Raw genomic sequence first — 15,088 nt, forward strand, 5'->3', positions numbered from 1 at the left:
CTTCCCAACCATTCTCTTGTAATTATATCAACAGAAACTTCAAGTCTAAATAGTGTTCACCAGAAATCGGGTAGACAAATCCACAACTAACGGATTCTCAGTACATAAGATCTTTGATAGGCAATACAGGCTCCCTCGAGTAGTAAATCGTAGCAACTTCTCGAGATAAGTTCTCTTACTCTCACAATTCAGGTTCTGTTTCAACCACCTTGACTTTTTCGATTTTTCCTCTACGACTCTAGTTTGCATTGCAAGGAACATTTCTCTGGTCTTACCTAAGTCCTCCTGATAAGAGATCCCAAAAGCATCTCCCATTGCTAAGAAATCGATAACCCTCCAATTTTGGGTGCTCAGGTTCCTCGAGAGACGGTGGTAACAAAACACCATTTCCTTTATCATTTCTACTAGGCGCATTAAGCTCCATTAATCGCCGACCATCTTCCACCTTAGGGAAACCTCCCCCCACTCCGGGTCAGCACCCAGGGTATCGCGCCTAATTTCCAAACTTGAGATCGCCAGTTGTTTCTCCTCCTCCCACAGACGCCTTCGGGTTCGCCTTTCCTTTTCTAAAATCTTGTTCAAAATGGGCAAATTACGAAGGGGCATGTGAAGTTCTTCCTCGCTATTCAAGGTGGCCTGGGAAGGAGACAATCCCAAATCTCGACTAGTTCGTGCCCTTTCTTTCATCCATTGTTTCTTAAGAGGAGAGAGTAACACCTATCGATTAGTGCCAGACATAGTTGAACTAGGCGAGTTTTGTAGGATTCGTAGGTAGTGATGATTTTCGGAATCACGTTTTTTTTTATCTAACCTCCTTTTTTCGATACAGACACTTAATCTTTCTATTAAGTACTGACAGCCCACCCCGGATAGCCAGGATACGAGCATCCTTTCCAAGGCCTCTCCTGAATTTACCTTTACTCAAACGTGCACCCTTCTTACCTTCCTTAAGGAATCTATTTTTAATTTTAAAGCCTTCAGCTCCTTTGCTGACTTAAGGCTAAAAGAGTCTACAACATCTTTTCTACCTGCCTTTCCTTTTGTGCCACGTGGACCAGCCAATACTAATTTCCTTACAAATGGCAGGCTCACAGGTCCCCTCAACCTAGCCTCCCTACTTTCTGATGAGACAGGGACGATCTCAGAGGGGACAGGAGGGTAGGTGGGCAATTTAAAATTTGAAATGGGGAGCACCACACGCTTCGATCCACGCCCAGTGACCTCTGCCACATTTGCCGATGGCCGGTAAGCCTTTATCAATGAGAAAATGATCAGACCCCTCAAAAAGGGGCAAATTGTTTTTAGTACTGGATTCTCCCACCACCGACATTTCCAGAGAATTTATATTAATAGCTATTTATAGTGATTAAATGTGATTTGTTGGCAAGAAGCTTCACCAAAATATACCTAAAAAGTTCTAATGGCACTTTATGTCTTGATTCATATTATACGATGTTGAGCAAGGCTTTCTGATTCTCTCCCAAATATCCAGGAGATAAGAATCTTAAGAATCTTTTGAAGCGACTCCAAATCGCTTAGGCTCCGTTTGTTGCGATGCTTAAGTCGGAATCCACGGGGAAATGACGTGGCAAAAAAGAAAATAAAAGGAAAGGAAATGAAAAAGAAAAAGAAAAAGAAAAACGATAACAAAAAATGTGTTCTGTTGTTGAGAAAACCACCACCAAGTTTTGGGCAAATAACAACCACCAAATTGTTTTTTTTTTCCCTGTTAAACTTATGGTTTTGATCAGAAACGATCCACCATCACCGTGAAATAGTTTCTTCTTTGAAGTTAGATTTGGATTTTCTTCCATCACCACCATCAAATGGTTTCTTTGTTAAAGTTAGGGTTTGGATCAAACACGACACGATCATCATCTGGATCATTTCTTCAAAACCCATATCATCCGGATCATTTCTTCAAAACCCATATCATCTAGATCATTTCTTGAAACTCCATCTCAGAGGAAGCAAAGGAGGAACACATAATAAAGAAGAGGTTGTTGAAGAGGACAGGCATGTTGAATCAGAGAGCGAGCCGAAGTCACAGTAGAAGATGGATTTGCCGTCCGTAGCTTTTTGGTCTGCCGTAGAAGAAGATGGAGTCTTCCAATTCTTTGGACGCCTCTTTTTAAGGTTTCCAACTCTATCCAGTCACCTCTTTTTTAGGCTACACGAAAGATGGAGAGGGTTGAAATAGTTGGGTCCAATGTCCGGTTTTTAGCCCCGACGAAATAGAATCCATGAGATTTTTGCCCTTTTCTGCTGTTGGGAAGCGGAAAGATGAGCGATGATTTTGACGTAACACGTCAGCGGATACGGATTCCACGTCAGATGGATAGATTCTCACCTTTTACAACAGAATGACCATTTTAACCCAAATCCATGGAAATGTGCCCATTTGTCTTTCCCTTTTCTCAGTTAAGTTGCGCAACAGAACAGAGAAATAAGAAAATCTCATTTTCTAGCATAATTTGGCCCTTCTTTAAATAGAAAATTGAGAAACAGGCTTCCCGGATTTGATTGCCGAACTTCATTTTCTAGCTATTACCATTCTTGACGGCCGTGAATGGCTGCAGAATGCAACCTACATATGCATACCTCTCTATCAATCTTTTTATGACTTGATTTATATTTTACTTATACACTAAATAACTATATCTCTCCATCAATCTAATGACTGTGGTTCTAAGTTCTTTTCTGTTGATCAAGGTCCATTAGATTAAGTGGAGGCGAAAAATTGGCTCCACCTTTGACAACACCTCACAGTAATTGGAGAGAGAGAGAGAGATCATGTTTTACACATGCATGGAGTGAGAGGATTCTCCCAAAGATCGTAGTTGGGGAAGGTTTCTTCCGGCAAACCAGTGCGCGTCTGATGGGTCACAACCACGTCCTCCACGAATGTTGCCCAACCCATGTAGGGGTCCCCAAAGGACTTGGACATCACCCCTTTGTCCGGCTTTATAGATTTCAGCCGGTGTCCCATGTACCGACGAGCTCCGATTATGAGCTTCGCAAAGTTACCACCATGGGTCATCACAAATACATCTGATTTCAAGCACACCAAGAAGTCGAGAGCCGCCAAGCTAGTTACGTGCTTCCTGAACCCATCCAGCTCCTCTTTGCTCGCTAACTCTTCCTTGGTCACCTGTAATGCCAAAAAAACAATCCAAAGAAAGAAACATAAATGTTAGACAATCCAAAGATAGAATATGTAACTACGATTGTAATCGTTGAGGTCATTAGGCCTTTGTGGGTTAATCTTAATGATGTTTGCAGGGAAAATAAAAAGAAAAATCAGGTTTAGGCCAACGGGTAACTAACTGTTCTCAAGTGATCAAGGATTTTATCTGACAGTCTAATTGCTGGTTTCTCAATCTGTTGCTTTGGTTTCCATGACTGGGCTTAAGAGGTTAGTTTAGTGATGTAGGAATAATACAGAGTATATCCAGTGAAAGTTGTTAATGGAGATGAAAAACAGATGTGCTACTATTTCATTTCAATTTCCTCCACTATAGCTTTAAGATCACAAAGAGAACTTTACACAACTTAGTCTTGTAGTCGTTGTTCAACTAAATACTTTCTCATGCTTTCAAGAACTGCACCCTTTAAGTAAAGCTAAATAAATGGAGGAAGAGAGTACCAAATTGGGGAACATGTTTCTGAGAGGCGCCATCCGGTTATGTCCTCCGTAGACCTGTCCAGAAGCGACATAAATTTGTGTTTCTTTAGGGTACCCCATAGCCCGAAGGATCACAGCCACTTCTGCAGGCTCAAGGGGGCACCGTCCTTCCTTTCTCTTTTGTAGGGCCTGCTGCCAAAGATGAGATCCATTCTGCAGACGAAGCTAACATCAGACCAAGCGAAATTTATTATTGACTCAGTGTTTTCCACAAGATACCGGTTTCGAGTTACCTTGTACCGGCGAGGCCATTCCTTCTGCCGATATGCTGCCATCATAGCTTTCTCCTCTCTTGTCCCAACAAAGTCGCAGAACGCAAGACCCACCATCCCCTTTTCAAATCTCAAATGAAGTGCCCTATTAAAAAAACAGGCAATTTTTTAAGCAATGGTAAGAGTTTGCCTAATGATTCCTATGGTCATCCTGGTTGGTTTCGAGCTATGTCACAAATATCTCCGAGATTTTGAAAATATTGTGTTTTTATCCTAACATTTTGATAAAACGACAAAATCCCAGAATAATTCCGAGATTTTAAAAATGTAGCAATATTTTCATTTTTTTATCATAAAATATCACGATATTATCTCGATAATTTTACAATATTTTTATTTTGTATTTTTTCTTAAATTTTCTAGTTTTAAATAATTTTATTTTAATCGTTTTTCCCAATATAAACCCGAAAAAATCAAAAAATTGAATATATCGAGAGATTTTCCCTTGCCGAGAAATTCTCGAGAACGATATTTGTGACATAGGTTTCGAGTAGATGAGCTACTAAAGCAAGAGAACCACTGTCAGTTACATGTAAGGATTTGAACTGCCCGTGCGGTTCCTCATTCTTGATGCTAGTTGATTTGCCATTTCCTCGACCTTGGGTAGGAATTTCAGAGCATGATAGTTCACCCTGCACCTTAACCTATTAATTTCTGGTGGAACATTATCATACCTGAAAAAAAAAAGGAGAAAATTACAGATATTAATTAATGACTAATTATTGCAACACATGTCGAAGAAGCATGAGAGTTGATGTAACATACAGACAGGAGTTCCAAATTACCTTAATGAGAAAAAGTTAGAAAATGGTATGGAAATAGCTGGCAGGATACAAAAACAATGGCATCCCTTACTTACCCCAACCTATCAACAAAAGGCTTTAGAGCCATTATCTTCTTCTCCTTGATCCGAGGTAGTACATTGTCAATATAGAATTGTGCTGGAGCATACTTTGGGATGTTTTTTACAGTGCGCCTGCCATAAATACAAGAAAATTCTTTAAAAACAATCAGCCCCAGCAAAAAATGGTTAATAGTACACATTATTTCAATAATTTCTGTTGAGAGTGGACATTTGTATTTACTCCTTTAAAGAGGGGTATTTTTTGTCTTTCTATGTACCCTACTCAACACACACACACACACACACACACACACACACACACACACACACACATATGTATATATATATATATATATATATATATATATATATATATATATATATATATATATAAGAAAAGTGTTTCTGCTTAGCAGCTCAGATAGCTTATCTGAGCAGCTGCTTCAAAAACTCATGTGGCCCCACATTTTTGGGGTGATCCAAAGCATTCATTTGGGAGGCCCTTCCATGGATAGGGTGTGTACCAAAAATGAGCCCTTTAGGATCATCCTATCCCTGCCATTTGTGAAGGGAAAAAATGGTCAGAAACAGTGTCTGTCCATTTGCCCCTCCACCTTTGATTGGGTTAGGATGATCCTATAGGGCTGATTTTTGGTACACACCCTATCCATGGAAGGGCCTTTCAAATGAATGCTTTGGATCACCCAAAAAATGTGGGCCACATGAGTTTTTGAAGCAGCTGCTCAGATAAGCTATCTGAGCAAACACTATTCTCTCTCTCTCTCTCTCTCTCTCTCTCTCTCTCTCTCTCTCTCTCTCTCTCTATATATATATATATATATATATATAGAGAGAGAGAGAGAGAAGAGAGAGAGAGATATATATATATATATATATAGAGAGAGAGAGAGAGAGAACTAATTTCTCTTCTCCACCGTATTCTCCATCCTCTTCTTTTCTATTCTCTCCATGACCATCTAATGTTGATCTATCAACATGGTATCAGAGCACCAAGTTAGATGATCAGTGGGGAGGATGATCAAGAGTTCCCTTCATGAAGACAAAGATCACACGACCTCGTCAGACCATACTCAAAATCGCAACCCTAACCCTAACCCTAGCCACATGACAAAGAGTTCCCTAGCCGCACCCTTTATCCATTTCTCTTTCATTTTTCTTTCACCTCTTTGAACCCTAGATTCATCCTATCTATCCTATAGGATAGTGTTTACACCTACGAAACCCTTGATTTGGTTTTTTCCAAAACCTAACCCTAACTGAACCATATACGCATCTTTCTTCACTTTTCTCCATTTTTTCCACCCCTCTACGCAACCGCCCAAGCCATTCACCCTAGTTTTTTCACTCACACACAAACCCTAGTTTTTAACCCTATCTAAACCCCTTCTATACATACTCTATTGCCCTAGTTTATCTCTTTTCATCAAAAACAGCCCATAATATCCCTTTCATCTCCATACCCTCATTTATATTCATGATTTAAATCAGTCCTCTTCGATCTTTATCATTTCTTGGTTGATTCCGGACATTTATTTGGTGATTCTTCTATATTAATGGTGTTTGTGTGTGGTTTGTTCCTTATTTCTGCCACGGAATCGTATGTTCATGTGTGCAATAGCCTCTTTGGATGTCTTTGTTATTGATATGGTTGTAGTTTGAAGGTGATTATTATTCATCTTGATTGTAGTGGAGTCGTTGTTACTGTTGGAGTCCAATAGTGGCTGTTATTGTTGGAGATTAGTAATATTTATGTTGATGGTGATTGGTGGTTCTATGCATGGATTTGCCTAAGACTGTTTATGTTATCTGGTTGATTGGGTACATAGTGGGTGGATTGTTGGCTTATTGATTGGATCATCGTACTACGGTTTTGTCTGGATATTCACCATGACTACGCCCCCTACTTCGTCCACTGTTTTTGTTTCTGGTCCTTTCCCTATTACGTCCGTGACTTCCATCAAACTTTATGGAACCAATTACCCTGCATGGAGTCAATCGGTTAAGCTTTATCTCCGTGGCCCGGCAAAGTTGAGCTGTATTACCTCGGATCCACCATCACGTAAGGACTCCACTTATGATAAGTGGAGCCAGGAAGATGCACTTCTTCAGTCGTTGCTGTGTCAGAGTATGGAACCTCGGATTTCCAGTCATATGTTGTTCTTAGGATCATCACGAGCTGTCGGGTTGCGTGCAGAGACACTGTACTCAGGAACTAACAATCTTACGAAGATTTGTGATGTTTATTCCGACCTCCTCCTGTCAAAGCGAGGAGAGTGATCTGTATGAGTATTATTCCGAGTTTGTTGGATTGTGTGAGCAGCTTGACTCCTATTTTCTGCCCTCTACAGACCCCGTTGTGTTGGCCAAACAGAAGGAAGATTTACATGTTGGTTCAATTTCTGGATGGCCTAGGAAGAGAGTTTCTTCCCATTCACCAGTTGATAGTGGGTGAGGGCAGTTTACCGTCCCTGGATGTGGTTTTATATCGTGTTCAGTGTGCACTTCGAGTTGATGTTCCTGCTGATTCTGCGAGTGAGCGATCTGCTCTTTTTGTTTAGTCTGTTTATAGTCGCGGTACACGTGGGGGTCGTGGCCGTGGTCGCCGTGGTTCTGGTCGAGGATTTGGTAGTGATTCAGGAGGAGGCCGTGGTGCCGGTGGCTGTGGATCCCGCTATTGTACACACTGTGGTATGGATGGTCATACTAGTGATTTCTGTTATGATTTGTATCCGGATTTACGACCCCACCGAGCTGCACACCATGTTTATGGGGCTCCCACTGAGAGCTCTAAAGTTGTCCCCTCCACGTCTACTTCCTCTGATACGCTGGTGGTTTCCCTGGCTGAGCATGAGTCTCTTACGTTTACAGGAAAAGGGGAAGCAGGCCGCTGCCACTCTTGCATCCGAAAGTAGCAACCCATCTTACTCTCTGAGTCGCTCAAATTCATGGCTCATTGATTCAGGGGCCTCCCATCATATGACTGGTAACAATAGTCTCCTTAGTCCTTTCCAACCTTCATCTACTTCTACATCTGTTACTCTAGCTAATGGAGCGATGTGCCCTATTTCTGGTACATGGGACACTCACCTTGGTCCTACTCTATCTCTTTCCTCTGTGTTATGTGTTCCTAGTTTTCCCTGTAACTTACTTTTTGTTAGTCAGTTAACTCGTCGCCTTAACTACTTTGTGACCTTCTTTCCCTCTTATTGTGTTTTTCAGGACCTTGCAACTAGGAGGAGGATTGGCTCAGGCCATGAGGTGAATGGAACTTTGCCGCTGATGGTGACATTTCACCTACGCACTTCGGTTGACTCCTTTATGTGGCATTTAGGGGTGTAAATGGATATTCGGAAATTCGATTACCGTCCGCATCCGAATCTGTTTAAAGCGAATATTATCCGAATCGTTTCAAGCGGATATTATCCGAATCCGTTTATGAGATATCCGGCTCTTAGCGGATGCGAATCTGGTAAATGGTATATCCGATCCGTTTAACATCTGAATCCGAGAAGTAAATCCTTTTTATTTATTATTAATAATATCATTAATATTTATTTTTAGTAATGACACACTATCTTTTGTTTCTATAAGAAAAGTAAATATTCTTCTTAGAAAAAATAAAATAAAAACAAAAATAGCCTAAACCCATTCCATCGAAATAACCCAAACCCATTCCATCATATACAAAAAAAAAGGAAAAACCTAAAGACCACTACCAACACTATCATCCATCCCCATCGCCTCCCTCTCTCTCTCTCTCTCTCTCTCTCTCTCTCTCTCTCTCTCTCTCTCTCTCTCTCTCTCTCTGCCTTTGTTTTAAAAGAAAGAAGAGGATCTCATATATTTTAGGGTTTGAGAGTTAATTTTGTGAAGAGAATGTAGAGGTCTAGTTTTAGGGTTTGGAAAATTCATTCAAGTAAGTAGGAGAAAAAAGATAAAGTGCTGCAATAAAATGTTCGAATTTACCGGATAAACGGATACGGATAATATCCGAATTCGAACAATATCTGACGGATACGAATTCGGTAATAGATATTAAATATCCGTCAAATCCGAATTTAGATAGTGTATACTGTAATCGAATTCGGATATAGCCATATCCGCTCCGAATTCGATCCGTTCACACCCCTAGTGGCATTGCCGTCTTGGTCACCCACCAGTAGATCGTCTGCAACAGTCGTCCATTGTGTCTAGTCCAGTTAGTCTCTTTCATTGTGACTCCTGTCAGTATGGAAAACACAATCGTGTTTCCTTTCAGTCGCGTTCTGTTAATCGTGTCTCGCGTCCGTTCGAATTAGTTCATTCTGATGTTTGGAGTCCATGTCGGACTCCGTCCTTATTTGGCTATCGCTATTTCATTGTATTTGTGGATGATTTTTCAAGGATGTCATGGGTATATGTAATAAAAGATCGTTCAGAAGTATTTACTGTGTTTCGTTCTTTTTATGCTGAGATAACTAACCAGTACTCATGTTCTTTAAAATGCTTGCGCACCGACAATGCCCGTAAATACTTTTCTGTTTCTAATGGATTTCATGAATTTTTATCTAGTCATGGCATTATTCATCAGTCCTCATGTGCTCATACCTCTCAACAAAACGGTGTAGCAAAGAGGAAACTTAGATACCTCGTTGATATGGCTCGGACTCTTCTTCAACAGATGCACATTCCGAAGTTGTATTGGGTTGATGTGATTCTCACCTTGTGCTTCTTGGCGAACCGTCTTCTGTCGTCAGTTTTACATAATCGTTCACCATTCTCTGTTTTACACCCTTCTGCTAACCCATTTCCCTTACTTCCGCGGGTCTTCGGTTGATCTTACCCCGGGGCTCGATAAGTTTGCTCCTCGTGCTATCAAGTGTGTCTTCTTGGGGTACTCTCGCACTCAAAAGGGATATCGTTGCTATAGTCCTCAACTTCGTCATACCTACGTGTCTGCTGATGTTTCATTCTTCGAGGATATCCCATATTTTACCCAGTCTGGTTCTACACCTGTACCTGAGTCTCAGATTCCGTTGTCGTCACTATTTCCTACCCCAGCTCCCTCACCTGTGGTCCCACCTCCCTCACAAGTGGTCCCACCTAAGCCATTGCAAGTTTATACTCGTTGTGATAAGGAGTCGTTACCTCCTTCATGTGCAGATGACACCAAATGCCCGCCAGCTCCTCCACAGTCTGCTAGGTCGCCCCTTGCTCCTGAGGTAATTGTTGCTTCTGATAATGCCCCTATTTCTTCTCATACACGTTCACATTCTACTCATCATCCAATTTCCAGTGTAGTTTCTTATTCTTGCATGTCACCTTCTTATATGTCCTTTTTATCCTCAGTATTTTCTATTTCCATTCCTCGTTCGGTTGTAGAGGCTTTGGCTCATCCATGTTGGTGAGCGGCAATGGATGCAGAGATGGGTCGATCGAATTATACATGGCAGTTGGTTCCTCTACGTCCAGGGGCACATGTTGTTGGCTGTCGGTGGGTGTTCACAGTTAAATATCTGTCTGCAGTTGAGCGACTGAAAGCTAGATTGGTTGCAAAGGGATACACACAGACTTATGGCATTGATTACATGGATACGTTTTCTCCTGTTGCTAAAATTCCCTCCATACGCGTTTTGATTTCTCTTGCAGTCAACATGTCCTGGCCTCTCTACCAGCTGGATGTCAAGAATAGGGCTGCAACTCGGGTCAGGTCGGGATGGAAAGGTTGAGGCCAACCCGAACCCGACCCGACCTGAGGAACCCTTTTTGCCAACCCGAACCCGACCCGACCCGAGTTCAATCCGACCCAACCCGATATTTTAAGCTTAAAAAATTAAAAAATTATTAAAAATGTTAGGTTGACTCGGGTCGGGTTGCCCAAGCCCTCAACCCGAACCCGACCCAAACTCGACCCAACCCGACTTTTTTCAGGGTTGAACCCGTCGGGTTCGGGTTGAGCCCGCCCAAGTTGCACCCCTAGTCAAGAATGCTTTCTTACATGGTGATCTGCAGGAAGAAGTGTACATGGAGCAACCTCCTGGGTATGTTGCTCAAGGGGAGATGAAGAATGTTGTTTGTAGGTTACACAAGGCATTATATGGCCTTATGCAATCTCCCCGAGCTTGGTTTGGGAGATTCAGTTAGGCAATAATACGATTTGGATTGAAACAGTGCGCTGTAGACCATTCGGTTTTTAGCTCTCAGGGTAAAGATGGCAGGATATTCCTAATTGTGTATGTAGATGACAACATCGTTACAGGAAGCGACAATGCAGGCATACAAAGATTAAAGGTTTCTCTTCAGAAAGAGTTCAGTACTAAAGACCTTGGCCGTTTGCGGTACTTTCTAGGGATAGAGGTAGCATATTCACGTGGAGGGCTATCTCTATCGCAAAGGAAGTACACATTAGATATATTGGAGGAGACTGGCCTTTTGGGAGCAAAGCCTATGGACCCGATTGTCAAGCTTTCTCCTGATCAGGGAGAGCTACTAGAGGATCTAGGTAGATATAGACGATTGGTTAGGAGATTGATCTACTTGACTGTCACACGTCTAGATATTTCTTATGCAGTTAGCACAGTCAGTCAGTAAATGAGTGCACCACGGACATCTCACTGGTCGGCAGTCACTCAGATAGTGAAGTATCTAAAGAAAGCTCCTGGTAAAGGACTCTTCTTCAAGAAACATGGCCATATGAGGGTTGAAGGATATTCAAATGCAGATTGGGCAGGGTCACCTGCAGATAGAAGGTCTACGAGTGGATATTGTACCCCTTTATTGGAGGCAATTTGGTATCGTGGAAAAGCAAGAGGCAAGAGGTTATGTCGAAATCAAGTGCAGAGGCAGAATATAGAGCCATGGCCTATACAGGATACGAGTTGATTTGGTTGAGATCTTTTATGTCAGAGATTGGGTTACCCTACTAATCACCTGCGTCACTCCATTGCGACAACAAGTCTGCCATTTATATAGCCATGAATCCTGTGTTTCACGAGAGAACTAAGCATATAGAAGTGGATTGTCACTTTATTCGTCACAGAATCCAAAAATGAGAGATTACCACTGTGTTCACAAGGTCAGCTGATCAAATAGCAGACATGTTCACAAAACCACTCAATAGGGCAAGGCTTAATTACTTATGTAACAAGCTGGGGATGTATGATATATACACTCCAGCTTGAGGGGGAGTGATGAGCGTGGATATTTGTATTTACTCCTTTTAAGAGGGGTATTTTGGTCTTTCTATGTACCCTACTCAACACACACACACACACACACACACATATATATATATATATATATATGTTATTTACGTGTGGAGAGAGAACTAATTTCTCTTCTCCACCGTATTCTCCATCCTCTTCTTTTCTATTCTCTCCATGACCATCTAATGTTGATCTATCAACAATTTCTAAAGTGATATTTTTTTTTTTGCTAAAGTGAAATTATAGAAAAGATTTCACATTAGAAAGAGAACAGGACCACACGCTGTATAAACTTCCCAATATCGAGACAGACAGATCTTAACATCAACAAAATGGCTCAAAGTAATACTATTTCCTAATACACACCCTAGAAGAAAACTAGAAAAGTAGTGTGGATGACTAAATTTTTGAAAAGAATAAAGTTTTGGGGTTCTCAAAATATAGTTTTAGCGCTCTAAATATACATTGTAGGAAAGAAGTGTTGTAATGATTTGTATTATGTCCATGTACAGGCGTTGTATCTCAAGGGAGACACAAAAGTATGGACTCAAGAAATTTATCTATGGCCTGAAGCAAATCCTCTCTAGTTTTCCTACCACAAAGGAAGTATGCCTAAGATCTCCTAAGAAATATTTTTTTTTAAATGATAAAAAATTTAACTTAAAGTGTAAGAGCTCAGACGTGCCATTGTCAACTTTAATTAAGGTGAATCCGTGGGAAACCTTTCCACGTTGACACAACTTTCCTCATTGCTCGATCTCCTAAGAAATATTGGTAATCTGAATGTACCCAACGACACACTCAAATGTAAAACCTATTGATCAAGGGTGATGATATTTTCACCCCCCTTGCATTACTTACACACTCCCCTTCTAACGTGATTTGACATAAAGTTGCCCACTTTTCACGTCAAATCAGGTTATAAGGGGGGTGTGCACGTAATGCAGGGGGAGTGAAAATATCATCTCCCTTGATCAATCCATGGAGGTTAAATGCAAACTATCCGCAAATGCCGTCAAACCTCTTGATGATCCAAGCTGATATCATGAGATTGTAGGTAAGTTGATATACTTGACTATCACTCGTCTTGATCCCGTTGGTGTCATTAGTAAGTTTATGCACTCTCCAAAGGACACATGGAAGTGGACGATTGTATGGGAGTAGAATACCATGTACAGATATTAAAGAAGTTTTTTTTTTTTTTGATGAGTAATATTAAAGAAGTTGAAGTAGAATAAGGAGAAGAGAAGAGAGATGTTAGAAACCACACAATTCGTATGGGAGCCTTCTATTATATATGTTGAAAGTACACAATAGATCTCTTAAATATTAATGACATAAGCATAAGATAAACTCTTACACAAGGGCAATAATTACTGAAATCGTAAATCAACACTTGGTATGAAAGCAGTGAAAAAATTCACCTCCCAGACCACATCAGCATTGTTTTTCAATAACCAAAGATCACAAAAAGACTTTCATTTTATAGAATAACAGCAGCAACAATCCACTTCCATTAGATAATACGCTTCTCGAATAGGAATATTACTATAGTAAACCGCAAAGAAAGTGAATATACTAAACCTTATACTTGTGAATAGCTCTGCTTTGTCAGGAAACCAGTCAGGGATGTCACGTACAATGCGCACATCATCCTTCAAATACTCGATGAAATGATCTACATCAAATATATCCTCGAATTTCCTGACCATAAAATGACAATCAGAAAGAGGGTCCATGCGATGAACAATCTTATCAAATGAAATGACAAATTCGATGGGTTACAACTAACAAAGAACTAACTGGTTCCAACTAACAGCTACTATGCTTCCAAAGATAAAACATAAGCTTCAAAAAGATAAACATACACTATGGGGACAAAAGAGAAAAAAAGAAGAAAATCAAGCACATCAAAGCAACAATATGGAGACAAAAGAGAAAAAGAGAGGAATAAAATCATTGCTACAACCTCTCAACCTCCAACAGATCAAATAGGGTTTTGTGACAGAGAAGTGGGACATAACAACAATGGTCACAAGAGAGTGGTCATGGAGAACACAGCTAAAACTCTACGGAAGAGTGCACGGGTTAAATACCAATTGCATAGGATAACAGCTGCCCAATCGATGGCAGGCGGGAAGATAAGGGGTGAATGCGGTCACACAAACCCTATCCGGAAACACATCTAAGATCATTCCTGACTGCAATCCCCATGCACCCGCTCACATCTTCTTGAAAGGTGGCTTTATAAAAGAGGTTTTCAGGCAGGCAGTGGGTTTGAATGGAGTGGACAAGATTCCTCTGCACGGCAGCCCAATGAGCACGGGCTTGATGGGTAGCAGTGAGGCTCAGAAGTAGTAGCTGATGCGGCAGTGTTTGAAAATGCGGATGCGGCGCAGAACGCAGCCGATAAAAATCCAAGTCGAGTCAGCATGACACGGTAGAGTACTCGGTTGATGCGGCTGAGTACTTGGTTGACAGAGTCATAATTCGAGAGAGTCAAAAGAGTTTAGTGACTCTGTAGGGCAAAATACGGATCGCGGCCAAGGTAAAAGGAAGTCGACTAGAGTGAGTCAACGCAGACATGGGGGAGTTTTAAAACTATGGTTGATGGCAATTATGCAGTGGTTGTGGTCGAAGTATCAGTTCAAGTTGATGATGTTGGTGCTCACAACGAAAGCATAGATGATATTTCATGACTGCCTTCAGGGTTTGGCAGAAAAAAAGAAAATCAAAATGACATAACACAAGTTACGACATGTGGTGCTAGATAAAGGCCTTGATATCATGCTTGAGTTTGTAGTGGTTGACAAGGAAGGGGAGAGAGAGAAAGGGGTGATTATACCACATTTGATGAGACTGTCAATCTCCCTCAATGAGTGGATTTCATCATGACTCCCTGGATTTTCAGAGAAGATCCCAGGGTGTTTAAACTCCGTGATCCCTGGTATTAGAAGAATTTACTTCAGTATTATTGTTTGTAAAAATTCTACAGTCAATAAACTTCCTAAACATTAAATACACTTTTCTTTTTCAAACTCTTCCGTAACTTTCCCGGGGCTTAGTACACACCAAGTAAACC

The 15,088-nt window shown here is 41.0% G+C and overlaps 1 protein-coding gene across 1 annotated transcript in view; it reads right to left on the reverse strand.

Annotated features, from left to right (window-relative positions):
- Window positions 1-2,594: 2,594 nt before the first annotated feature.
- LOC143860544 (protein PECTIC ARABINOGALACTAN SYNTHESIS-RELATED-like) overlaps window positions 2,595-15,088 on the reverse strand; it is a 41,345-nt gene continuing 28,851 nt past the window's right edge. The window contains exons 6-11 of the mRNA XM_077371227.1: window positions 13,591-13,710; window positions 4,817-4,933; window positions 4,488-4,631; window positions 3,919-4,042; window positions 3,647-3,838; window positions 2,595-3,151 (exon numbers count right to left, since the gene is read on the reverse strand). Of these exons, the coding sequence (XP_077227342.1) occupies window positions 2,792-3,151; window positions 3,647-3,838; window positions 3,919-4,042; window positions 4,488-4,631; window positions 4,817-4,933; window positions 13,591-13,710 (1,057 nt within the window). The 3' untranslated portion in view covers window positions 2,595-2,791. The remainder of the gene's footprint in view (window positions 3,152-3,646; window positions 3,839-3,918; window positions 4,043-4,487; window positions 4,632-4,816; window positions 4,934-13,590; window positions 13,711-15,088) is intronic.

This window comes from Tasmannia lanceolata, unplaced genomic scaffold (assembly GCF_043159265.1).
Source record: "Tasmannia lanceolata isolate RefF3 unplaced genomic scaffold, GAP_Taslan_0.1 ptg000037l, whole genome shotgun sequence".
Taxonomy (NCBI): domain Eukaryota; kingdom Viridiplantae; phylum Streptophyta; class Magnoliopsida; order Canellales; family Winteraceae; genus Tasmannia; species Tasmannia lanceolata.